General features: G+C 44.2%; 2 protein-coding genes across 7 annotated transcripts in view; one reads left to right on the top strand and one right to left on the bottom strand.

Annotated features, from left to right (window-relative positions):
• The window catches only part of HEATR4 (HEAT repeat containing 4), a 49,665-nt gene extending 22,584 nt beyond the window's left edge, over positions 1-27,081 (top strand). For 2 of the 3 annotated variants that reach the window (XM_045451489.1, XM_045451491.1), the window contains exons 8-18: positions 1,427-1,587; positions 2,234-2,338; positions 4,645-4,763; positions 5,680-5,860; positions 6,608-6,677; positions 7,483-7,672; positions 8,363-8,441; positions 9,145-9,304; positions 10,731-10,789; positions 24,935-25,097; positions 26,777-27,081. In XM_045451489.1, coding sequence (XP_045307445.1) covers positions 1,427-1,587; positions 2,234-2,338; positions 4,645-4,763; positions 5,680-5,860; positions 6,608-6,677; positions 7,483-7,672; positions 8,363-8,441; positions 9,145-9,304; positions 10,731-10,789; positions 24,935-25,093 — 1,283 coding nt within the window. In that variant the 3' untranslated portion in view covers positions 25,094-25,097; positions 26,777-27,081. Of the gene's footprint in view, positions 1-1,426; positions 1,588-2,233; positions 2,339-4,644; positions 4,764-5,679; positions 5,861-6,607; positions 6,678-7,482; positions 7,673-8,362; positions 8,442-8,841; positions 8,889-9,144; positions 9,305-10,730; positions 10,790-24,934; positions 25,098-26,776 lie in introns of those variants that run through there. The other variant, XM_045451492.1, reaches the window with a different exon arrangement.
• On the bottom strand, positions 5,430-13,317 carry RIOX1 (ribosomal oxygenase 1). Of its 4 annotated transcripts, none has more exons than XM_045451496.1 (3): positions 9,884-13,317; positions 5,949-5,952; positions 5,430-5,839 (listed from the first exon to the last, which is right to left on the bottom strand). In XM_045451496.1, exon 1 carries the CDS (start codon positions 13,116-13,118, stop codon positions 10,935-10,937), a length of 2,184 nt encoding a protein of 727 aa, XP_045307452.1. In that variant the 5' UTR covers positions 13,119-13,317; the 3' UTR covers positions 5,430-5,839; positions 5,949-5,952; positions 9,884-10,934. The 4 variants fall into 4 exon arrangements, with proteins under 4 accessions (XP_045307452.1, XP_045307450.1, XP_045307449.1 ...); XM_045451494.1 differs by having other exon boundaries at positions 5,430-5,952; positions 9,884-10,060; positions 10,509-13,317; XM_045451493.1 differs by having other exon boundaries at positions 5,430-5,952.

The raw sequence follows: 27,081 nt of genomic DNA, 5'->3' as shown, positions 1-27,081 counted from the left end.
TTTACTTTTTAAAAGAAGTTTGTGTTTAGGGGCACCTGGGTGGCTCAGTCAGTTAAGCATCTGACTCTTGATTTTGGTTCAGGTCACAATCCTAGGGTTGTGGGATCAAGCCCTGCGTTGGGCTCTTTGCTGACAGCATGGAGCCTGCTTGGGACTCTCTTTCTCTCTCTCTCTCTCTCTCTCTCAATCCCCTCCCCCCCCCACCCCCGGTCCCCCCTTCACACTCTGTCAAAATAAATAAACTTTAAAAAAAAAAAAAAAAAAAGGGAAAAAGTTTGTGTTTGTGTGTTTATGTATGTATGTATATAATCTCTACACCTAGCATAGGGCTCAAACTCAGGACTCCGAGATCAAGAGTCACATGCTCTTTGGACTGAGCCAGTCGGGAGCCTCACCACAGATTTCCTTTATTTATTTATTTTTAAAAATTTTTTTCATGTTTATTTTGTGAGACAGAGCACGAGCAGGAGAAGGGCAGAGAGAGAGGGAAACATAGACTCCAAAGCAGGCTCCAGGCTCTGAGCTGTCAGCACAGAGCCCGACGTGGGGCTTGAACTCACAAACTGCAAGATCATGACCTGAGCCGAAGTCAGATGCTTAACCAACTGAGCCACTAAGGCACCCCACCACAGATTTAACTTTTTTTTTTTTTTTAACGTTTATTCTTGAGAGAGAGAGAGAGCGAGAGAGAGAGGGAAACACAGAATCTGAAGCAGGCTCCAGGTTCTGAGCTGTAAGCAGAGCCCGATGTGGGGCTCAAACCCAACTGTGAGATGATGACCTGAGCCAAAGTCAGTCACTTAACTGACTGAGCCACCCAGACTCCCCCACAGATTTACTTTTAATTGAAAAGATGTAAATACTAAAGAATACTTTCTAAAAATTAAAAGAAAAAAATCACCCCTGTTCAAACACATCATGCTTCCATTCTCTACATTAACTTACAGGCATTGTCCACATAAAGCAAAAAGTTGTCAGGTGATTTGCCCAAGGGGGCTGACCCCTCTCTGAAAAAGTGCGTTTCTTCCTTTCCTGGGGGCCTGAGCAGACAAGGACAACTGGCTGACTGGTTTGGCCTTCTGCATATAGACCTTCAAAAACCTAATTCATCATCTTAAGAAAGCCTCCACTCTAGCCTTTGCAATCTCTAGGGGAATGAATAATTGTATCTCTTACCCAGGTCATAAGAGCCTTGTTGCTGTTACCCAGTAAAAGCCTTTTAGGATTTGACTTTTCAGGTTAAGATTTTCAGTCTATATTGAAAACCTTGATGTGATCCATTTAAATATAGGCGTTGACTTCTATACAGGGAGGGGCACAAGGAAGTGAGATACCAGGCAGGCAACAGCCTTGAGTACCAATGCTGAAGGCTGACTGTTCACTCTGTGGGAGAGCAGATCACCATTTTTTTTACCCCACCTGACAGGTAACAGCGTGGACAGCTGGGCTGCAGCTCAGTGCCTGGCTCTGGAAGGTGCTGCCACATACCCCGTGATTAAGAGGATCCTCCAGCAGCTGTTTAACAAGAAGAATGAGGACACCGAGCATCAGTCTTATATGCTCCTGAGCCATCTCAGTGGGGAGACAGTATGTGTCCATTACAGGGTCAAAGAAAGAAACCAAGTTGTGGGGAACAATTGAGTCTTTGAGGTCAGTACGTGTAAGGAATCGAAAATGCAGGTGGTTGAGTAAGACGATCTCACACATAAAGCTGGAAAAAGTGTGTGGGTGAACTGGGGTATGCAGGTGTGTATACAAGGAATAGAGACACCTGCAACCTGAGAGAAAGGTGAGAAAAGTAGGTTGCAGATGGTTTCTGTGTTTGCAAGAAGAGTTGTGATATGTAGGATTTGCTTCTGCCACAAGTTTAGAATTGAAAACTGCACAGGCCCACAAGTGTGTTTACTTTCAGTAGAGATGTGAAACTCACAAAGACTGAGGCATATACAAATCACTTTAAGAGTAAAGATAGTTAAAGAGAAGGCCCCAGGAGTCTCTGTTCAAGTTACTAAATCTCTATTTTGTTCTCAGATTTATGATTCCAGAAGTCAGGGGGCTCAGATAGAAAAGTACCCTGTATCTTATAAACTACTCTTTCCTTTTTGGAGGGATGGGCATCTCATGTAATTGTGACATTAATTATGCTGAATGCCATGTTAGGATAGAACTTCTTCAAGGCTCCAGCATCTCTCAAAGTTATCATAAGTATCCACATAAGTCTTCCATTCCTCAGACCCTGATACACACCATGCTTGCTGTGGAGCTGAACAGCCACCAGTGGAAGGACCGGATTGTGGCCTGCCAGGCTCTTGGGCGGATCAGTGGAAATGTCAGTTTGGTAAGCCTGCTGTGTTTCCGGGACAAAGTCTAAGCAAAAGGAGGCTGGGAGCCCTTCCATGTTTTGCTACTTAGTATCCCATTCTTACCAAGCAGGTCTTTGTCTTCACACTGCTACCTTAGTCCTTAACCCAGGATTATCTTCATATGCCACCATGTCTGACTCAAGCCACCTGCTCCTTAGCATGGTAGCAAACCACAAACTGTAATCTACCCACAAATAAGCAAAAAAACAAAAAACCTAGGAGAATTTAGAAACTTTTATAGTACTTTTACATTGCCTTAACAATCTACCATTAAGTATCAGTCAGTGACACCTCCCTCCCCCCCCCAACTGGTCCTTCAGCAAATAGTTTGAGAAGTATGGACTTAAACTACCCAAGAACCCAACCATACTAGTGTCTATGTTGGCTCTGAGTGTTCAGCACATAAAGAAGGTATAAAACATAGTCACTACTGTGGCGCCTGGGTGGCTCAGTTAAGCGTCTGACTTTTGGTTTCCGTTCATGTCATGATCTCACAGTTCGTGGGTTCAAGCCCCGCATCAGGCTCTGTACTAGCCGTGTGGAGCCTGCTTGGGATGCTCACTCTCTCTCTCTCTGTCCCTCCTCTCTTGCTTTTGCTCTTAAAATAAGACTAAACACACAAATGATTCAAGAACAAGTGATAAATGTAAGATACGCTCTTAAATTTTTTCAGAGAGACATTATTGTAGGCTGAATTGATCAGTTTAAGTTCTGGGAAGGGTGTGGGACAGATGGACTAGACTTGGACAGAACTGAAGAGGGACTTCCAGGCAAGGTAAACCCTGACCATCATTTGGGCTTTCACTTGACCTGCTTCTTGCCATTATTTTTGAAAACATCTTTAGCTATCCAAACGGGGATATCCCCTTCTTCCTGTGTGGCGCTGTATCTTTTCCTTGTAACACTGAGCACTTCCAAAATGGCCCAGAACACTGCCATACCCATGAGGAGTGAACACCTTCCACCCTTGGACCCTCGCATGTTGAGTGGAAAGCCCAAAACCTGGTAGAATTCAGTAAAATCACCTGAAAATGTTTTAGTCTGGGTTAATTCTGCCCCAGCTGCCATGTACCCTTCCTCTAAAGTCCTGACCAGCAGCACAGACATGACCTGGGTTTGTTAGAAGGGCAAAATGTCACTTCAGGCTAACTCAGTCAGAATCTCCATTTTAAATCTGACTCATTTGCACATTCACCTCCTTAGAACTTGGCACTCAAGATTGCCAACTAAAAGTAAAAAAGACATGCAGAGCAGGCAGGGGACTGACCAGATAAAAATGAGTGCTTCACGTTAGATTGCTGGAATGAAGAAAGGCACTATGTGTATTGGTCCTTCACTCATTCAGTAAGCAAGCAGTTTCTGATCACATCCTACATGCTAGTCACTATGCCAGCACTGGAGATGCAAAAATATTATGTCTTTTCTTGATAAATGTTATAAATAGCTACAACAGAAGCAACTGTAAAGCATTACAGGGATTTCCTATGCTTGCAGAGGGCAGAGGAGAGTTCAGAGATACTTTTTGAGCTAAATCCTAAGAGAGGTTTCAAACAGGGAGAATAGCTTGGGCACATTTACACAATCATGAACTACAACTGTAGTAATCTTTGTCTCTTCCCTTCCTGTTTTTGAGAGGGGGAGGGAGGAGGTCAGGAGGGGAGTGGGGAGAGAGAGAGACAGAAGGAGGGAGAGAGGGGCAGGCAGGCAGAGGTCATGTGGGGGTAGGGAGAATCCCAAGCAGGCTCCACACCCAGCTCAGGGCCTCACAACTGTGAGATCATGACCTGAGCCGAAATCAAAATCAAGAGTCGGATGCTTAACCAACTGAAGGCACCCAGGTGCCCCTGTCTCTTCCCTTTTGAATGAAGTACTAATATATAGATATAGTAACATATACAGGTCAACTGTCCTGCTTTGTCCAGAACACAGGACTTTTAGTACTAAACCTGGAAAAATCCCAGGCACAGTGGAATGAGTTGGTCACCCTATTAATGTATCACCATCACATTTTAAGTCCTTCAAGTACAGATTACATTGACCCCAACATAGTAGTTTGGAGCCTAAGCTTAGCAAACTGGGTCTGAGTCCAGGTTCTAGCATTCAAGGTTAACCTTGGGCAAGTAAACCTAAGACTATTTTGTCATCTGCAAATGGTAATCTGCCTCACTGGATTGTTTGGGTGGATTAAGTGATGGGTAAAAACACCTGGCACAGAGCCAAGCACAAAATTGACATTCAATAAATGGCAGCTATTTTATACCTAAATTATGCCTCTTTATAGGATATGAAACATAAGTTGATCCAGCTGATGCTGAGCGACTGGAATAAGGAAGTGAGACGTGCAGCGGCCCGAGCTCTGGGGCAAATGAGCCTTGGGAAAGAGGTGCACGACACAATCAGGTAAGATGCACAGTTACGTACATAGTTAACGTAGAGTTAACACGCACACAGTAACTTTTCTATTCTTGTGTTTAGGAAGCCTGGGATCCAGTCAGCCAGCATCTGCTGAGTTGCTTTGTATGCTTGGCATTGTATTAGGTCCCACTGCAGGATTATCTTAAAAATAAAAATTACCAGTCCCTATGGACACTAACAATGTGCCTAAGGAAAGAATCATTGAGTGCCCACTAGGTGTTAAGCACTGTTTTGGATGTTTGAGGGTTCAAAAGCATGACATGATTCTGATTGTAGAGGCCAGGCATAATTTACAAATGCTTAGTAAGGTCAGCTTTCAGAGAGGATGGATAAGAAAACTAGGCAGGGACACCTGGGTGGCTCAGTCAGTTAAGTGTCTGACTTAGCTCAGGGCATGATCTCGCTGTTCGTGAGTTCGAGCCCCACATCAGGCTCTCTGCTGTCAGCACAGAGCCTGCTTCATATCCTCTGCCTCCCCCTCTCGCTGCCCGTCCCCTGCTCTGTTTCTCTCAAAGATAAATAACCACTTAAAAAAAAAAAAAGACTACATAGGCAAAGAGAAGGGAAGACATTTCCAGGCTGGGAGCTAAATGCGCAAAATGAGGATGGCATGTGTGAGGACAGTGGAGAGAACTAGACTGTAACAAGAGGTACATGAAAGTTTCCTTTATTCAGTCATTCAACATAGTTTAGTGCCTAGCATATGCTAGTAATAGGGGTCCAAGTAAATAATGGAGGTCTCTACCCAGTGAAACTTCAACCTCACAGACATAAGGCTGACTAGGAAAGGGTGGGAATGGATAATGGAGACCCTACAGAGGTTGGATTTTATCTTGAGGGCATTGGTGGTGGGGATGCCAAAAGTTTAAGGAGACAAAATAAAAGCACTTATGCTTTATAGAGTCAAGCTGAGTCAAGGAAATATCCAGGAGCGTGTGGAAGCTCTCTCCCTTATTGGTGGGCTCAAGCTCATGACCGCCAAGCTTCTCCCAAGTTTCCTGAATTGCTTCTCTGATGACTTCATGGTAGTTCGGCGGGCAGCCTGTTTGGCAGCAGGTGCCCTGCAGATCCGTGATAAGATGGTGAGTCAAAGAAACATGATGCCATCTTACCTGATTAACCTGAAGAGTGCATTACCTGAGCTTCCCTTGTTGTGCATACTACACTCACCATTCTGTGGGGACACAGAACGAAAGATCAGAAACTGGAAGGTTAGGGGGTAGACTGGCCACATCAATCAGTTAGAACCACATTTTGCTCCCAGCCAGCCCAGACTTAACTCTTGAGCACATCCCTGAATCCTGTTCTCACCTCAGTTATGGGCTTCATGATCAACTCCAGTGAATGGAGTTATAATCCCTAATTACTAGGGGGAAACCTGATTCAAGGTGTTCTAAAGAAGCCTGTATGACCACAGAACTGTGAGCGGAGGAAAATCTAGATAAGCGATAATTCAGCTACTGCACTGTGTGTGTAGAACAGTGCTTCAGCCTCCAGCTCATTTGTCACTAGAATTGACAGAAGCCCATTTTTCAGTTGTAGAGCATTTTTTGTTTTATTTGAGAGAGAAAGCGTGTGCGTGTGAGCAAGGGGGAAGGGCAGAGGGAGAGAGAATCTCACACAGGCTCCACACTCAGTGCATACCCGATGTGGGGCTCGATCCCATGACCCTGGGATCATGACCTGGGCTGAAAGCAAGAGTCAGACACTGAACTTGAGCCACCCAGGTGCCCAATTATAGCACATTTTAGAGATAAGAGGGGTCCCTGTCTCTGGTTCACTTTTCCTCTGGTCCTCTCCACTCAACACTGCCCTTTTATTCATCCCAGGTCCTTGAATGCCTTTTGAACCTGATAGAGAGAGATCCTTACTGGAAAATCAAGGCCTTTGCCATTCAAGGTATGACAGGAGTGGCCCCAGCTCCTCAACTTCAAATAGCCTCCCAAATGCTAGTATAGATCCCCAGAATCTCTCTAGGAAGGGGATAAGGTGTAGCTGAAGGGATGATTACACCTTCTCAGAAGTTCTTGCCTGAGAAATTAAAGACTATTTTCTTCCTTTTAATTTTCAGTTAAAGATCCCAAGTCTAGATCTCTGTCAAACTTGTTAAGGCAAAGGGCTGACAAGACAGTCCCTGCCAATAGAATTAGGACTAAGTTCTAAGTAGGTATCCACTATAGGACTCTGTAAAAGACCAGATTCAAGACTGCTACAGACTTAAAACCCTGCCCTCAAATTTTCCCAGGGTTCCTTTTTAAGGATCTTTGGCATTGCTTCTCTCTTGGACAATCTTTGCCCAAGGAAACCTGTGAAGTAATTGTGTGTCTTTTCCCCATCATCTTGACTTGATGAGGCCAGTGTTCTGAGTTATCCGCCCCATTATCTCATCCCTAGATAAATAAGTAAATTAGTTTATTTTCATATTGTAAGGGGTAAGGATGGGATGGATCCTCCCTCCCCATCCCCACAGGAATCCTTTGGAGACAATGTCCTACTTTAACCCATCCGTAAAATTCTAATGATAATTGTCATCCAGAAAAAGATACCAACAAAATACTTAAAGATTTGCAATACTTAATTTAGCAGGTAGCTGTCTATATGTTATTACTATTTATTCATAAGGCCATTTCTGGATGTTAGGATATATAGCCAACTCCCTCTTAAGTGACAGTGGAACATACATACTGCCCTCTAATGTCTGCAGCTTTGGGTCAGATTGGCCAAGTGAGTCCCCAGCTGACAGACCTCCTGCTCTGGGCCATCCACTATGAAGAGTCACCAGGTGTACGACTAGAAGCTTGCCGTAGCATCCTAGCCCTCAACCTCCAAGGGGACCGGGTCAGGGACACCTTCCTAGATGTGCTGCTCCTAGAGAACCATGAGGCTGTTCTAAAGTAAGCTCTGAACCTGACTCCTGCCATGACCTCTCATACTGCCCACTCTCCCATCCTTGTTAACACAATACATCCCTGCGTTTCTAGGCTGTCTAATGGCTGTAAAAGCACAGGCTCACCTGTGCCATCCACCTACCTACCTACCTACCTAAGTGGGTAACAGAAAAACTGGCCTAAATTAGATAGGTCATGAAGTTCACACACCTGTTCTCCATTCCAGGTGGTTTTAAGTTATTCATTTATCCAGCTAACATTTATCAAGTGCCTACTGTGATGACAGGCTTTAGAGTCAAAAAGACCAGGGTCTGAATCCCAGGCTCAGGTATATACTAGCAATGTGAACATGGGTAAGTTACTTAAACTTTCTGAGCCCGTTTTTTCATTACCAAATGCAGATTATAAATCTGCCTTATGGGTCTGTGGTAATAATTAAAGAGATGACATGTTTAGTACCCACCATTAAGGTGTTCAGTAAATGGTACCATTAGTATCTTCAAATATATCCTCCTAGAAACTACACCAACATCCCTATAAGCTAAGCACCATACCAGTTTTGCAGATAAGGCTCAGCAAAATGCAGTGAAGATTGGAATTTAGGATTCCTGTCTGATTCCTACTCCTGTATTTTCCACCCTGATACCTTTTTTTTTGAGGATAAAAACAATCTAAGAAGTACCTCTTATCTTTCAGGGAAATTCACCAGGCCATGAAGATACTCAACTTAGAAAATGAAGGAAACCAAGAAATGCTTCAGGAGATCAAGAACAGGGTAGTTAAGTGCAAGCTATGTTTTCAAGAGTTCCTCAGACCCTTTTCACCATCACAGAAATACTTTCTACAACCCCTCAGATACATATTTTCTAAAGATACAAAAACATCTATGCAAGATCAGATTATAAAACCCTATTAGTAAAAAAAATAAAAACAATCACCACATCAGCCTATCAAGTAGCCCTCAAAATCAGGGTTGTTGTTTCTGAAATATATTTCCTTCCCCTCCCATTTTCTGCCAACCATCAACTAAACCCAAGTTGTTTTTTACAAGTAGACCTAGAGATGGAATGAGTGGCTAGAGCTAGCCCCCTAGATTTTCCTTTTCCTTTTTAACCTCCTAATCTGGGCTTTTACCAAAGAACATTCTAGTTCAACAGGTGGTTCTAATTTTTCAGAGTTGTTAGAGAAGATGAAGAAACAGAGGGACAAAGACTTTAAAAATGTAAGATTCTTTCTTCATATAATTCACAAAACCAGCTTCACATCAAGCAAGCATTTCTTAGGTTCCTTTCATCATGCCCAAAAAGCTAATGTAAATTTCTCATTAACAAGTGTAAAACCAACATCAGAAGAGAATGCTCTGAGGCACTGTACCACCACCTAACACCAACAGGCACAATACATTCCTTTATTAACGCTTTTTGATGATTTGCAGCCTAATACAATTGTTTTTTTCAACATCATTTCTTCTGATCTAGATTCAAACACTAAGCCAAAAGGACTTGCTGACACAGAAAATATTCAGGATGGAGAGGGCCATAGGAAAAATGAAGGAGGAAGCAAAACGTGTCTACTGGCAGCCCAAGGAAGGGCATAAACCATTGAAACTCCATACTTTTCTACAACAAACTTTTCAGGGTAGGTTCCCTAGGGGTGAGTACTATCACGTGACTCCTTTAACAAGCCTTTTCTGGGATCTGGTGTTTGGGGAATTTAGTTTTGAGCCTGGTAGGATGAGTCAGGAAAGGTTACTACCTTTCCTTCTTAGCTGCCATCCTTTTAGTCCTTTTATTTTTTTTTTCTGTCTGTCCCCTGGGTTTTATTTGCTATTTTGTCACTTAAAAAAAAAAAAAAAAAAGAGGTAGTTCTAACTGAACTGATTTGAAAAGTTAGGTCCAAAACTGACAGATTAGAAAAACAAGAGTATAAAACAAACCAAAAAAACAAACAAACTACCGTATGTTTGATTAAGCATCCAAACAAAGCCTTGTGAGTTTAACTTTTAATAGTAGTTACCTCTGGAAAGTAGAACTGGAGAGAGAGCTATCATTTTTATTTTATGTACATCCATGCTTTCCCAACTTAAAAAAAAAAAGACCTCAGAAAGTTCTCAACCTTATATATAACTGCACCTATCAGATATGGTGATAGGCTCTGAAAGTTCCAGACACAACCTAAATGAAGTGCAGACATCAAGCTGTACCAAAATATACTTACAAAATCTGTGTGCCCAGGTGTAGCGGCAGCCTCAGATCATTCAGCCAGCTGCCTACCAGCCACCACCCCAAACCCAGGTCTTCTGGTTCCAAGTCCAGTGCTCTCTCTGGTACACCAGGCTCTTTTCCACCAACCATGAAAATATTCACTTTCCAGGTTTGGGGAAGATTCTTCCAACTGCCAGAAAAAAATGAGAGTGGAAAGTAACTTGAACACCAGCTTCCCTTCATGGCCAGCTTGCTATAAGTTGGTTGACTGAGGCCTATGATAGCACAACTAGGTGACATGCTGTCCCTTGGGGAGCAATGCCAGCCACTGATGCAAGCAAGCACGGAACAAAAACATAATGCACTCTTAACTTTTCCAATAGGATTGTGCTGTTTGGGGTTCAAGTAGCATGATTAAAATGAATAAATTACCCCCAAAGTTATAGAATTGGCCTCAATCCTACAACCACCCCAAGTTACCTTTCACATCAGTCATTACAGATTTTTCCTATCTCCCACCCCCCAACCCAATTCCTTCATAATAATCTAGCCTTTAAAAAGAGAAACATTCTTTGGCACTTTAATTAATAACTTTTCTAACATTCATACAAACTCACAGTAGCAAACAAGATACTGACCCCAACCCTCCCCCCAAACTGAAGAGAACTCAAATGAAGGATGCAAATTCCAAATAAAAACTTCTAATGTCTCAAGCAGAATGACACAGCAAGTGCTACACAGTACGCTGAAGCCTGAGGGTGATGAAGCTGGTGCTCTGAAATGATCAGGGATCAAAGTTACTTCTGCAAAAATTGCTCCTTTTTTCCACCTCCAACTTCTGCTTTTACTTTTGTGCCTAGATGAAGTGGTGATTCCTGGAAAACCATCTGAAATGTGTGACATTAAAGCAGTCATAAAGGTAAATGTGAGCAGTCATAAAGGTAAATGGTTATCAAGGTAAGAACATGAGTCCCTCCTACCCCACCCCCCTGCCAAAAATATGGTAATGGTGGCTAAGAGAGAATCACCACTGTCTTGATTCCAACAATCAAGAAGAAACTAGTTCAGGTTAGAGGCATCTTGGTGAGCAGCAGCCCCTTGTCATATAACATGGTCGCTAAGGAAAGCTGGTCCTCCACCGTGTCACAGGGCAGGTCCCCTACTCTCACAAACTCTGGGTAGGAGCGGAGCAAAAGTTCCATGGCATCAGCTTGCTGTGGGTATATCTCCAAGCACTTAGGCTCTTCCAGATGATAAACACGGGAGTTCTCCACTGTATAATAGAGAAACAAATGGCCTCCCTCACCCACCAGCCGAGCTATCCCATCCTGAAGCATGTGCACTTCTGTTTCTGTTGTCAACTGGGCCCCCACGTTAACAGGTTCTCCAGCCTCCCAGCGAATTGGGAGCCCATAAACACTTAGTGCCCTCTCTCTATCAGTCAGCACAGGGGGCAGAGAGTCGTGGATGAAGTCTTTGGCTCGCTGGTCAGCCACAGCATCGACAGGGGCAAAGTGTCCCAAGCGGGCAACCAAGACTCGCACCTTCTCCATAAAAGCGGTTCTTCGTGGATCCTTGGAATCTGAGTGCTGGGCCCCCATGTAATCCATGAAATCTCGGGGAAGACCCCTTCGGAACTCCACATTTTCTTCCATGGCAGCCTGCACTGCCAGGGGCAGGACGGCCTCCAGGAAGTCGCCCCAGGTATTGCGCTGGTACGTGGACAAGGTGAGGTGCAGAGAGTGCACTCCATCCTGGCATTCGGCTTGGTGAATGAAGCCCCGAGGAAAGTAGAGCAAATCTCCAGGTTCCAGCACAGTCTGCAGCACCGGCTCACCGAGGTCATCCTGGCTGAAGTTGGGGCTGGATGTCAGGGCCAGCTCCTCGGTCGGGACCCGGGGTCGGTACACACGCCAGAGTTTCCTACCTTCCAGCTGCAGCACAAAAGCCTCGATGTCGTCGTAGTGGGGGGCAAAACCCTGCGAATTGGGGGGCGTGAGGTAAACGTTGGAGCCTGCCATGCTGCCAAACTGCTCTTGGAGCACGGCCAAAAACTGCCACACTGTGGTCGAGAAAGCCTGCGGACAGAGGAGACGCAGGGAGCAGCCAGCCTGGTACAGGGCCCAGGCGGCGGCAGGCAACGCGCGGCCGGGGGGGTTCAGGGTCTCGCGCCGCCCGTTGACGTACCGAGCAGCATCCAGGTGCTGCCCGAACTGCACCTCCTCGTGGCGCAGCATGGAGTCCAAGTCTGCGGTGGAGAAAAGCCCCTGATAGTAGGCGTGGTCCTGCCGCCGCACCAGCACCGCCTCCCGCTCCCACAGGCGCCGGTAGAAATGGTCGGGCGGCATGGGCGAGATGAGCCACTCAAAGAGGCGCGCGGCCCGCCGCCGGCTGCTGGGGATGCGGTTCAGCTCCGCCAGGACGCGCTGTAGCGGCGAGTCCCAGGCCAACTCCCCGCCGGTGCTATCCACCTGCGGCCCCGACAGCGTTGCGGGGGCCACGGATGGCGGGGCGGCCGCCAAGTGCTGGGCAGGGCACAGCAGCGCCGAGGTCTCCACCACGCGCGCCGACGCAGCGGGCACCTCCACCAGGCGCGCGGGAGGCGCGGGAGCCGGCACTAGGCGCGCGGGCAGGGCGGGCGCCTCCACCAGGCGGGCCGGCGGGGTCTGAGCCTCCACCAGGCGGGCCGGCGGGGTCTGCGCCTCCACCAGCGCGCGGGGGGTCTGCAGGGAGCGGGACGCGGGCGAGGCCTCCAGCAGCTCTGCAGGCCCCAGGTGACCGTACGGCTCTCGCCGGGCTGCATCCGGGATGGTCGCTGCCCCACCAGCCACCGGGTCTCCAGGATCGTCGACCGTCGACTCCACCCTCGAGTCCTCCGAGTCCTCGCTCGGCAGTGTCTGGGCCCTCAGTGCGGCCATGCGGGACGCCACGCTTCTCCTCAGCTGCCTTCGGATCTTCCTGGGCCTTAAGGGCAGGGCCAGGACCGACCCGCTGTGTGGCTGCGGCTGGCGCCGGCGTCTCAACCGCCCACGCCTCAACAGCCCTGCGCTAGCCCGAAGCCCATCCATGGTGGCAGCACCTCCTGAGCCGGGCCAGGGCTGGCTAGAAAAGAGATCTCGCGGGGAGCGGCTGCGGGGCACTCTGGGAAGGGGGCGCGGCCTCCAGCCGCCTCCGGGTTGGCCACGCCTGCCATTCTTCCGCCCGGCACCTCCCTCTCGCCCGGCTGGTAGTCTGTCTCTCACCACCATAGCGGAGTAGCTGCCAGATCAGCAAGGATTTCACGTTTGCAGGGCAATTTAAAAACCAAATTGTCGGGAACTCTTTAATCTCTGTATATTGGAGTGTGCCCCAGGACGTCCTCATTCCCGAACAGCGTGTTTCCCAGCAACTTTGCACGGGAAGTCTCGAAATTCTTATTTTAAAGGAATGTCCTCGGGCAAAGAGCGAGATTCCTCAGGCAAAGTTCAAACCGGAGTGGGGATGGGGGGCGCACCGGGTCTTTCTGAGCAGATGACGTCATTGATTGACGCCATAACTTCCCTCCTCCTTTGGCCAATACGCAATCTCAGTAACTGTGGAGGGTGGGGGGAGCCTGGCTGACTCATTTGGTAGAGCATATGACTTGATCTCGGGGTTGTGAGTTCAAATCCCTCCTTGACACAACCTCAAATTAGAAAAAAAAAAAAGCACGGATAGACAAAATTCCAGTCATTTCCCTTTCTATGATATGAGAAAGAAGTTAAAAAAGAAAGTTATGAGCTTTTATACTTGGATTCTTGATATCTGCCTTTTTCACCCCATCTGGGATTTTGTTTCATTAGCTACGACTTCTCCAGAGTTTTGGATCACACATCTGAATCTTAAATTGACTTCTTAAATCTGAGCCTCTCATTTAGCAGGCACTGTTCAATGTGGTAGGTATGAGGGTGCAATTGTTGAGAACGGCATGGTCACTATTCCATGTAAGTATTATTGCTTTGTACACAAAGATTCTGTGTCTTCATTTGAATCATTTAAGATAAATTTCCAGGAATTGAATTGCTGGGCCAAAAGGCAAGATAGTTTTTGTTATTGTTAGAAGGTTTTACCAAACTACCTTCGAAAGGGTTTACCAAATTGCCCTTCTAAAGAGTTTAGGGTTGCAAGCAATTAGGAGTATGTTAGACTACATGGCCTATAGGGCCTTTTCACTGGTTCTATTTGATCCCCAGTCCTCTGGACTCCAAACACTTACCAAAGCTTTTAGGTTTTACCCTTGCCCATGTGTCACATCCACCTTTTAAAATTTCTGCCTGTAATATGGTCTATTACAGTGGCCCACAATGGGGGCGATTTTGCCTCAATTGGGGGTGGGGTGGAATGTTATATAGTGAATAGAGCCCAGAGATGCTGCTAAACATCTACAGTGCAAAGAACACCCCCCCCCACACACACACACCCAGATAATTATCTGACCCAAAAGTCAATAGTGCTGAGACCAAGAATTCCTGGTCTATTACAAGTAGCCTCCCAACTGATCTCTATCTTTGATCTCTCCCTGTGCTAATTTATAACACAGGTAGCTACAACATTAATTTTCTCAGGTTTGTATACCCAGACTTGCCATCACCCCACTCAAAACCCATCTGGTGTTCCATCCACCAATCCAAGTTCCTTAGCTAGATACCGAAGTCATGTAATGCTACAGCTTTATCAGCCACAACTCTCCCAAGCTCTACTTCTGTAAGTTAAACTATTTATTGTTCCTTGCCTATGTTCTCCATACCTTTACTCATGCTGTTTCCCCCAAACGCTGTCCTCCAAACATCTTTTGCGAAAACCCTTATTAAAGCCCATTTCATATTCCATCTCCTCCCCAAAGGCTCTCCCATCTCTCTAAGAGAACTTTGACCCTTTCGCACGAGCTTAGCACCTTGTGCCTTGTATTGGTGTATCGTGTGCTTGTCATATTCCTTCCTAAACTTCCTAAACTGTAAACTCTTTCAAAGATGGTGGGATTTCAAGGAAAGGTCTTCCTTATGCCTTTTTCTCTTGCTTTTAGCAAACTGCCTTTCATACAAGAGGTGCACGGGAAATGTTTGTGGGAAACAGACCAACCAGAATTGATTCCTTGTCACTCATTAGTATCTGTGGCATTATTAGCCCAGTCAAGTTACTCTCTCAGGTCTCAGCAATCTTATCTGTAAAATGGGAATAATAATTAAACTTACTTCTTCATTGAGTTGTGAAGATAAAATAATGCATATAAGGCATTTAGCACAGGGTCTGGTACAGAACTAAACACTTAAAAAATGGTAGCTATAATAATAATTTATTATTATGGAGCAAAGCCCTATAACATGGCTTGTGTGCCCTTGGCCTGGTTTGGAGGAACTTGGAGTGGGATAAGACAGGAAGTTCTTGAATTGGGCAAAGTGACAGCTGGGATGGGGAGATTAAGATTATTTTTGCATATGTTCCATGGAAGTTTAAGTAAATCTACAGGGACCATATCAGACAAGGCCATTGTGTAAGGAACTACTCTGCAGTTATTAGACCAAGGGTCAAAGTATGAGCTGGGGCGGGTGGCAGGGGGGCAGTATCATATCCTCCCAAGTCCCGTGTCTAGTTTAGGGCTTCAGTGTACAGAAGAAGGGACAGCAGGAAAGGGATCCCTCTTCTTAATTGACACACAGGTTGTGTGTGCTGGCAAGGCCAAAATATCAGATCCCTGGGGAAATGTTGAAGAAGGTAGTTTAGTTTGTCACTGGGAGATTTAACTACCTTTTCAAAGGGAATAGTTTTCAGTAGACTAGGGATACATCCTGCAGTGAACTAGGGGGATGGGCTGTGCTTCTGGGCTCACAAAGCTTGGGAAGAAATTCAGCTAGAGGAGAGCTCTAAATTTATATTTTCCACATCCGGTACAAACATCTCCTCTCAGTGTGTCCTGTGACCTCATCCTTTGCTTTTTCAACATTTTGTGATTTCCGCAAAGAGTGTTGTTGCTATCTGTCTTCTAGTTTCCCTTGTGACTGAGAGACATCTTTTGGAGCCTGACTTTTTTAAAATTTCATCACTTTTCCTGTAATGCTACTTAGTTCTCACTATAAAAGCAGATATTAATAACCATCTTCAGAAATACAATTGAATGACATGGAATAATGTTCTTAATGTATCATTGGGTGGGAAAAGAAGCAGACACAAGTATTCCAGTAGGATCCCATGTGGGGGGACATTTATGTATGTGTGATGTGTATGTGTATACCTACCTATCCATATATGCATACATACTGTTAAAAAGCAACATTTGAGTAAGTTTTCAGATCTAATTGGCTTTATTCAACAAATTTATGAATTAGGAAGCATCCCATCCAGCAAGTAGAAAGGAGCTCCAAGTTGTACAAAATGGCAGGCATTTTATAGGCAGAAAGAGGGTGGGACAAAGAAGTTAAAAGAATGGGATATTTCAGTGGAGGTTACCTTCCCATAGGGGAAGACAAAGGGTCTTATCATACGGATTACCTTAGCGGTGCAGATCTGGAAATTCCAGACTGATTGGTTTAAAGTTCCATTGTTGGGAGAGGCTGGAAGTGCAGTTAGGTTTAAATGTTGAGTCTTGATGGGGTTTAGCAAAAGTGACTCCCTTGGGGCCTGTTGTTTATTTCAAAGAAAACATGCTACTAAAGAAAGTTTTGGTGTCTTTGCACCACAATATTTAACAGTGATTACCTTTGGGGGCGCCTAGGTGGCTCAGTCGGTTGAGTGTCCCACTTCAGCTCAGGTCATGATCTCACGGTCTGTGAATTTGAGTTCCGCGTTGGGCTCTGTGCTGACAGCTCAGAACCTGGAGCCTGCTTCAGAATCTGTGGCTCCCTCTCTTTCTGCCCCTACCCTGATTACTCTCTGTCTCTCTCTCTCTCAAAAATAAACATTAAAAAAAATTTTTTTTTAAACGTGATTACCTTTGTATAGTGGGATTCAGGTGATTTTTATCTTCTTTGGTTGTTTGTATGTTCTGGGTTTTCCACATAAAACATACTGTTAATGAAACACAAGTTCAGCTGCTGGTCACTTGAAAGGCGAATACTCAAAAGACGATAGATAAGTTTTGACTGAAAAGGAATATGAGCTTTATTCAGGAGTCTGGCCATCTAGGGAGAAGGCAGACTCTTGTCCAAAGGAGAACTCCCAGGTTTCTGCCTGTTCCAGAATTGTGTGTGTGTGTGTGTGTGTGTGTGTGTGTGTGTGTGTGTGCGCGCGCGCGCGCGCGAGCGTTTGCGAGCGAAAGATCATGAGCCAGCAGGCGCCCGCTGCAGACTCCATGATGCCAGCCTCAGTCATCTTGGTACTACTCAGAGGTTGTGCAACAAGTTCTGTTTCCTTGGTACCCAAGGGTTGTGCAAGAATAGTCTGTTCTTTCTGCAAAGGAGGACAAGGTCTACATATGTGCAAAGAGAGGTCAGTAAAGTCATTTGTGTGACCTTAAAAATGAAAAACATGTTGCTAAGAGGTACCTGAGCTAATCAGAAAGCTAAGGGGACTTCAAACAGACTTGCTGGCTTCTGTGGTCTGGGAACGTTGTGGTCCTCTATTCCACAAGACCAGTGGCCAGCAAATCTCAAAGAAAGCAAATTGGTTCTGTTACAGATGAAGGTCCTTCATCTCCGGCAAGCAAGGAGTGTGTTAACTTGAAGCTAGTTAACTCTTAAGATCAGCTAGAGTGCTGTTACAACATCCTTGTGCAATTAAAAATACAGTGTTTTTTAAGCAACAAACTTTACTTTCTCAAACTCATCTCATTTTTCACGATCTCCAGTCATTGTTTGTCTTGCTTTTCTGGTTTTTTTGAGTCAATAGAATTCTCTTTTAAAAAAGAGAGGTGCCCCTGCGTGGCTCAGTCGGTTAAGAGTCCAATTCTTGATTTCGGCTCAGGTCATGATCTCGAAGTTCGTGAGTTTGAGCCCCTCGTTGGGCTCTGTGCTGGCAGTGCAGGCCCTGCTTGGGATCCTCGCTGTCCCTCTCTCTCTGCCCCTCCCCCACTTGCTCTGCCTCTCTCTCTCTCTCTCTCTCTCCCTCTCTCTCAAAAATAAATAAGCTTAAAAAATTTTTGAAAATCAAAGGAACTTGACATTCAGATTATAGAAGTTAATAATTGCTTATCAGAGAAGTTGCTATAGAAAACAAGTTAAATTAGGGCACCTGGGTGGCTCAGTCAGTTAAGTGGCTGACTCTTGATTTTGACTCAGGTCATGATCTCATAGATTGTGAGTTCGGGCCCCACATCGGGCTCTGTGCTGATGGCATGGAGCCTGCTTGGGATTCTCTGTCTCCCTCACCCTCTCCCTCTCTCCCACTTAAGTGTTTGCACTTGCTCTCTCTCAAACTAAATAAACGAAAAAATAAAGAAATAAAATTCAAATACACTGGAAGGTGTATTAGTTTGCTAGGTCTGTCATAACAAAGTACTACAGACTTGATGGCTTAAACAAAAGAAGTTTCTTTTCTCATAGTTCTGGAGACTGGAAGTCTGAGGTCAGTGTATTGATGGAGCTGGTTTCTGTGACCTTGTTCCTTGTCTTGTGAAAGGCACCTTGTCTTGTAAAGGACACCAGTCATATTAGATTAGGGTCTACTTTAATGATCTCCTTTTAACTTAGTTACCCCTTTAAAGACTATCTCCAAATATCATATCCTGAGGTACCAGAGGTTAGGACTTTAACATATGAATTTTGTTGGGAGGGGCATACAATTCAGCCCATAGTGATACAAGCTGTCTGGGTTTGAGGACCCAGAGGGGGTCTTGCAGGAGCAGCCAAGAGGATCCTTGGCTTTATGCAGGATAGAAATCAAATTCAAGCCAGCAGGAAGTGAGATCAGAGTTTACTGAAGATATAGAGAGAGTGCTGATGCAGACAGAGCATCTGGGAGATTCCAAAAGGAAAGAAGAATGAGGGGCGCCTGGGTGGCTCAGTCAGTTAAGCGTCCGACTTCGGCTCAGGTCATGATCTCACGGTTGGTGAGTTCAAGCCGAGCATCAGGCTCTGTGCTGACAGCTCGGAGCCTGGAGCCTGCTTCACATTCTGTGTCTCCCTGTCTCTCTGCCCCTTACCCACTCACATTCTGTCTCTCTCTTTCTCAAAGATGAATACACATTAAAAAAAAAAAATTAAAAAAAAAAAAGGAAAGAAGAATGAGTCTTGTCTTTGCTCCCAATCTGGGATTTGGGGATGATGGTCTGATGTACTATCCTCTCAGGCATCCATGAACCGGTCAAAACAAGGCCGGTGCCCAGGTGTCCTCCATAAGTCACTTATGTCCCTGGAGCCAGGGGTCTCGGTGTCAGGAGTTAGTGGTGTCTGGAGTCAGTGTTCTTGGAAAACCTCGTGACCACCCCACGAAGTCGCTTCTTAGATATCATCTATTGTGCCGCAAGACTCCAAAGAACTCATTAACTCCTTGACCTTTACAAGGAGGGCATACATTGTTTGTACCATAAGCCCTGATGCAGGGTGGGAGTGCAGGTCCTAGCAAGAATAGAAGCAGGAAAAGGAGTTAAAAAACAGCTTTTGGGGGCACCTGGGTTACTCAGTCAGTTAAGTATCCAACTTTGGCTCGGATCATAATCTCACAGTTTGTGAGTTCAAGCCCCGAATCGGGCTCTGTGCTAACAGCTCAGAGCCTGGACCCTCTTTGGATTCTGTGTCTCCCTCTCTCTCTGCCCCTCCCCCACTTTCTCTCTCTCTCTCTTTCTCTCTCAAAAAAAAAATAATAATAAACATTAAAAAAATTTTTTTAAATCAGCTTTTTTTTCATGGAGTCCCTTCAGTTTCCTTGTCTCAATAACAGGGGGGTGATATCTTAGAACAACCTCAGTTTTTCCCTCTTGTATATGGAAAAGCCAGTTCTTTCCTCCTCTTGTGTCTTTCTTATGTGTCTCCTTTACCCTTCACATACAAAACATTCACAACACTTCACTCAGACACTTCTGGTCCCCAGATGCATGAAGGTTTTTCTTCACAACAAGCAATTCTCTGCAACACCAGCTTGGGGTCCTACAATTTAACTCAATTCTAACCCTATCTACCTGGAGATAGTGTCCAATTCCACAGGTTAAGAGGGCTTGGGCCCTCAAGGCTGCTCCTGCCTTACTTCAGATGCCAATCACAAGTAATAGGTCTCCAGGTTACCCTCAGTTTCTGTCCAATTTGACTACAAATCTGAGGTTCCCACAGCCGCCTCCTTGGTTTCAATTAATTTCTTAGAGTAGTTCACAAAACTCAGGGAGACATGTTTACCAGTTTATTAAGGATACGATGAAGGAGACAAGTGAAATGAACAGCCAGACCAAGCCACATAGAGGGAGGTCTGGGAGGGTTCTGAAAGCAGGTTTTGTTCTTATGGAGTTGGGGTGTGTGTCACATTCCTGGTGTGAATGTGTTCACCAACCAGAAATTCTTTGAACTCCACACTATTGGGAGTTTATGGAGGCTTCCCCCCACAGGCATAATTAATTATTAATTATTGATTTCTAGCCCCTTTACCTTCTCTAAAGGTTGAGGAATGGGCTGAAAATCCCAAGCTTCTAATCATGGCTTGGTCTTTCTGGTGACCAGCTCCCACCCAGAAGCCCACCCAGGGTTATCTCAATAGACCAAAATATGCTCCACTTTCTCTTTATCACTTAAGAATTTACAAAGGTTTTAAGAGCCCCGTGTCAGGGAAGGGGTCAAGGACAAATATGAGAACAAAAGATGCTCCTAGTATTCTTATTATTAAGAAATTAAGGGAGCTTCAGGAGCTCTGTGCCAGGAATGGGTGGTGGAGGAGACTAACATATATTTTTTCTATTATCTCACAGGTGATATATACTGAATCACAAGTTCCTTTAAGTACTTTTCCTTCATGAAGGAAGGATCATATGAGAAGTTGCTGAAAGGGGAATAGGAAAAAAGAGAAATAAAAGGAAAATAAAAGAAAACAAATGTCCAGGGCAGTGATTCTCAACCCAAAGTGATTTTGCCCTCAGGGGACATTTGGCATTGTCTAGAGACATTTTTTGGTTGTCACAGCAGGAAGTTGCTACTGGCATATAATGGGCAGAGACCAGAGATGCTAATAAACACTCTACAATATATGGTACAGCCCTGCAGCGAAGAATTATTCAACCCAAATGTCAATAGAATCAAGATTGAGAAACTCTAGTATAAACTTTCAGATAACTTCACCAATATAAAAAATTGAAGTCTTTGACTGAATTATTCTACTTTTAGAAATCTATCCTTTAAAATATTCACCTGTGGGGCACCCGGGTGGCTCGGTCAGTTGAGCGTCTGACTTCGGCTCAGGTCATGACCACATGATTCATGGGTTTGAGCCCCGCGTTGGGCTCTGTGCTGACAGCTCAGAGCCTGGAGTCTGCTTCAGATTCTGTGTCTCCTTCTTTCTCTGCTCTTCCCCTACTCATGCTCCCTCTTTGTCTCCCAAAGATGAATAAATGTTAAAAAAAAAAATTAAAAGTATTCACCCATGTGATGGGGTGCCTGGGTGGCTCAGTCAGTTAAGCATCCAACTCTTGATTTTGGCTCAGGTCATGATCGCATGGTCATGAGATCAAACCCAACGTGGGGAGCCTACTTAAGATTCTCTCTCTCTCCCTCTCTCTCTGCCCCTCCCCGACTTGCATGCAAGTACACTCTCTCTCTCAAAATAAATAAGTAAACTTTTTTTTTTTTTTCAACGTTTTGTTTTTTTATTTTTGGGACAGAGAGAGACAGAGCATGAACGGGGGAGGGGCAGAGAGAGGGAGACACAGAATCGGAAACAGGCTCCAGGCTCGGAGCCATCAACCCAGAGCCCGACGCGGGGCTCGAACTCACGGACCGCGAGATCGTGACCTGGCTGAAGTCGGACGCTTAACCGACTGCGCCACCCAGGCGCCCCATAAATAAACTTTAAAAAATAAATTAATTAATATAAACCTTTAACATAAAAAATAAATGAAATATTCACCCATGTGTACAAAGATACACACATACAGATGTTCATTGCTTATAATTTCAAAATTGGAAATGATGCAAATGCCTGTTGATAGGCAATTGTTAACAAGAATGACAAGGAAGGATGTTTAAAATATATTGCAAATTGGAAAATCAAATCACCAAACAATATATATGTTGTCTTATTTTTTGTTAAAAAAAAAACACAATTCATACATTTATATATGGTTCCTTTATTTTTTTAATTTTTTTTAATGTTTATTTATTTTTGAGACAGAGACAGAGCGTGAGTGGGGGAGGGGCAGAGAGCGAGGGAGACACAGAATCTGAAATAGGCTCCAGGCTCTGAGCTGTTAGCACAGAGCCCGATTCAGGGCTTGAACCCACGAACGGTGAGATCATGACCCGAGCCGAAGTCGGACGCTTAACCGACTGAACCACCCAGGCGCCCCTATATATGGTTTCTTTAGAACCATATATGTTGTGTGCATATGTATATGTGTTTGCACAGGTGAATATCAGGAAAGATATATACCAAACTGAAGACAGATGTTTTCTCTGGGAATGGGATCACGGGCAATAGAAGAACTTTCATGTTTTACGTCATATATTTCTGATTTACTTTGGTTAAGGCCTCAAGGAATAAGCCTTTGCTTCGTCCAATGTGAGACAGATTGCAGTCTAACTTTGAGACTACTGACTTCTAGTTTTTAAGACTTACCAAATTACTATAATTCAGGGGTCAATAAATTGTGGCCCTCAGACAAAATCCAGCCTGTCTCTGGTGTTTAAACACTCCATGGAGTAGGAATGATTTTTATAATTTTGAATGTTAAATGAAGAATAGTATTTTGCAACAAACATGTATACAAAACTCAAATTTCAGTGCCCACATGTAAACTTATATTGAACACAGCCACACTCATTCATTATAAACTGCCTGTGGCTACTTTCCCATGGGATGATGATTGAACCATGAGATCATGACATGAGCTGAAGTCGGACGCTTAACCAACTGAACCACCCAGGCACCGGAAGCATGTGACTCTTGACCTCAGGGTTGGGGGTTTGGGTGCCATGCTGGATGTAGAGATTACTTAAAAATAAAATCTTGGGGTGCCTGGGTGGCTCAGTCAGTTAAGCTTCTGACTCTTGATTTTGCCTCAGGTCATAATCTCACAGTTGTGGGATGGAGCCCCACATTGGGCTCTACAGTGGGTGTGGACCCTGTTTGGGATTCATTCTTTCTCCCTTTGCCCCTCTCCTGGTTACACTTTCTCTCACTCTCTCTCTCTTTCTCTCTTACTCTCTCAAAAATAAAATCTTTAAAAAAAATTTTTTTTGATCTTTTTTTAGGGGCATTCATTTTTGAATGCCAGCTCTCTGTAAAGACAGCTTTCATGCTATTCACACTTTCTGATCTTATACTCTATTAAACTTTTGCCTGCTGCTCATTTAAAAAAAAAATCTTTTTAAAAATGCTTATTTGAGGAGGGAGAGGGGCAGAGTGAGGGAGAGACAGAATCCCAAGCAGACTCTGTGTCACCAGCCCAGAGCCCAATGAGGGGTTTGAACTCACAAACTGTGAGATTATGACCTGAGCCAAGATCAAGAGTGATCCACCACATGCCCCAAAAATAAAAAAAATCGTTACAAAGATAAGTGTTTTCATTTTAAGTTTAAATAGATGCAAATGGTCTAACTTTTAACATCTACATATTCAGTATTTACACGTTGGTATATTTTTTGTTTGTTTTTTAAAGTTTATTTGTTCATTTTGAGAGAGAGAGGAGGGGAGGGGCAGAGAGAGAGGGAGAGACAGAATTCCAAGCAGGCTCCGCACGGTCAGTGCAGAGCCCGATGCGGGACTCGATCCCACAAACCATGAGATCATGACCTGAGTTGAAATCAAGAGTCAAACACTTAACCAATGCAGCCACCCAGGTGCCCCTGTTTATTCATTTCAAAATTCTTTATTACTTATTTTTTCTTTTTTGAGTAAGCTCTAGGCCCAGCTTGGGGCTTGAACGCATGTCCCCAACATCAAGAGTCAAATGTTCCACCAACTGGGCCAGCTGGGTGCCCCTTCATTTTTTGTTTTTTTGAGTTTTTTTTTTTTTTCAGATTCCACATATGAGTGAAATCATATGGCATTTGTGTTCCTCAATCTGACTTATTTAACTTAGCGTAGTACCCTGCAGGTCCAGCCATGTTGTTGAAAAATGGCACGATATCATCCTTTTTTATGGCTGTAATATTCATGTGACTGTGTTTCTCACATCTTCCTTATCCATTTCTCTATCAATGTACACTTAGTTTGCTTCCATAGTTTGGCTGTTGTAAATAATGCCGCAATACACATGGGGATGCATGTATCTTTTCAAATTAGTGTTTTTTGTTTTCTTTTGGTAAATACCCAGTAGTGGAATTATTGGATCATATGGTATTTATATTTTCAACTTTTGGAGGATACTCCATACATGTTTTCCACAGTGGCTGTACCAATTTATATTCCTACCAACAGTGCATAAGGGTTCTTTTTTTCTCCACAGAGGATCTCTCTCTTTATTATTCCATGGACTAATACAGAAAATTGGTATTAGAAGTATCTAGATTTCTGAGGATGCTTTAACCTAGGTACAGGCTCAATCCTGGCCATCACTATATTGGTTTATGGGTTGAAATAGAACAGGACTGCGTCCCCAGGGACTATTCACCCTGAGTGAACATACCTCCTCGGCACACCCCTGGAGCAGGTCTCTTTATTCACGGCTACAAGACTGGCCCATTGCTGCTGCTGCTTCTGCATGATAGTAAAGACAGAAAATGTAGGCTAACCCCAAACATCACACAGATACCCAAGACTTCTTGGGCAGAAAATTCAGGCATATTTGCCACGTTAGGCTTCTGACTGGGGACAAGGAAAGACAGGTCTTGAATTCATATGATCTGTTTTTTTAGTTATTATAGTAGTTAATAGAGCTGTTCTGATAAACCATGGCTCACGAGGCTTTCTCTTTGGGTCCACCTTTTACATGAGACCACATGTTTGGCATATGCACTCATGTGTTAATATTTCTCTGCAGCCTGTCAGGCCCCGCACACCAAATCCGTGGTCACAGAGTCCAGTCCTGGGCCTAAACACAAGAAGCAGAGGTCAACCATCACCTGTGAAAGATCTACGCACTGCCCGGGAAAAAAGGATCGTGATGGGACCGTTTGGATCTGACAATCCAGATCTCTAGCTGGGTAAATACTCAGAGAGAAGTTTTTTCCAGGGTCATATCCTCTTCCCCCTCAGAAGGAAAGGTGATTATTTTTAGGACGATCCCTTCTCTTGCTCCAAGACAGGCAGCAGTGGACCTAGTCACATCCTGGTTCTTTAATTGATGTCGTGCAGTCTCCTTGTCATTATGTATATAAAGAAAAATCTATTTAACAGTAGTCCTGTTTTTTTAATGTGCACCATTTACCCAGAAGGTTAAAGAAAATTGACATCACATTAGATGATTGAGCATATTTTCCCATACCACCGACAGGTTACAAACTAATTTATAGGTCAGAGCTCCAAATTTTACTAGAGTAGAAATATTGAAAGACCCATCATCTCTTGCAAGGTATATAAAGAGCCCTCTGAAACCCAAACTAGAGTACCATTTGTCTAGGAAAGAGACAGCTTTCGTAATTTTTTTTTTTATCTACAAGTCTAGTCTTGTTCTAGAGCAAGTTCTTTACAAGTGTTACAAGAAAATCAGGGTGGCGGGCTGGCTCAGTCGGAAGAGCATATGACTCTAGATCTCGGGGTTGAGAGTTCGAGCCCCACGTTGGCTATAGAGATTACTTAAAAAATAAATTAAAAATTAAAAACAACAAGAACAACACAAGAGTGTAGTAAGAAAACCAAGCTGGTGCAATCATTTTCCCTTTGCACCACACAGGTGGGCATGAACACTTTTAGATCCCTTGGAAACATTGATGCAGTTTCACAAGGCTGATTAACAATTCTCATGAACCTCAACAGTACCCTGTGGCTTTAAAGCTTTAGGCATGATGAAAGAGTTGCAAACCACGTATGTGTCATTAGATGGGAGTCTGTAAGAGCACACTGATGCAGGCCGGCCAGGTCGAAAACCCAGAGGGGATCCTGCAAGACCAACCAAGAAGGTCTGTGGCTTCATGCAGGATAGAAATCAAACTTGAACCAACTGGAAATGAGATCAGAGTTTATTGAAGATACAGAGAGAGTAGATACAGATGGAACATTAGGGAGACTCGAGAAAGGAAAAGGAACAGGAGTCTCATCTTCGCTTGGGTCTAGAGTTTTTCTAGAGGGCTGTGGTCTGGTGTACGTCTTCTCAGGGATCCAGGAACTGGTCAAAACATGGGTGAGTGCTCGGGTGTCCTCCATAAGTCACTTATGTCCCTGGAGCCAGGGGTCTTGGTGTCAGGAGTCAGTCGTATCTGGAGTCAGTGGTCTTGGAAAACCTCGTGACCACCCCACGAAGTCACTTCTTAGATATCATCTATTGTGCTGCAAGGCTCCAAAGAACTCATTAACTCCTTGACCTTTACAAGGAGGGCATACATTGTTTGTACCATAAGCCCTGATGCAGGGTGGGAGTGCAGGTCCTAGCAAAAATAGAAGCAGGAAAAGGAGCAAAGAAAAAAAACAGCTTTTTTTCATGGGGTCCCTTCAGTTTCCCTGTCTCACAACACAATGCCAAAAAATAAAATAAAATAAAATAAAATAAAATAAAATAAAATAAATCCCCATGGAAGAGGAGAGACCCAGAATTCAAAGTAGTGTGACTCCAGCTTTCTTTCCTAAATACTGATCTCTATTTATAACTGACAAAGTTTTGGGACATTTAGAGGTGAAAATATAAACTATAAAATAAGTGAATCTTTCCCTTTTTCTTCTCTTCCAGTGACACTGTTATCACCAGAAATATAAAAAGCAATAATTTCCACCGTGAATGCTTCACAGCTATGGAACATAGGGAAAAAAGGACTTTGGGGGAGTATCAGCTAACCACAAAACAAAATCTTTCCTTTCCCTGACTCATGTAACCCATGTTTTTATTTATTCGTTTATACATTCCCTCCAAGTGAAATACTGATTCAAAAAGTATCATCATGGATATCAAAGTTATTTCCACTTCTATCAAACCCGAGGATTCTGGAATCTGGCTACCATGAGGCATTTGAGACAATAAATAATTCTGTACAAGTA

Source organism: Leopardus geoffroyi, chromosome B3 (genome assembly GCF_018350155.1).
Source record: "Leopardus geoffroyi isolate Oge1 chromosome B3, O.geoffroyi_Oge1_pat1.0, whole genome shotgun sequence".
Classification (NCBI taxonomy): Eukaryota; Metazoa; Chordata; class Mammalia; order Carnivora; family Felidae; genus Leopardus; species Leopardus geoffroyi.
This window is presented reverse-complemented; position numbering and strand designations above follow the sequence as displayed.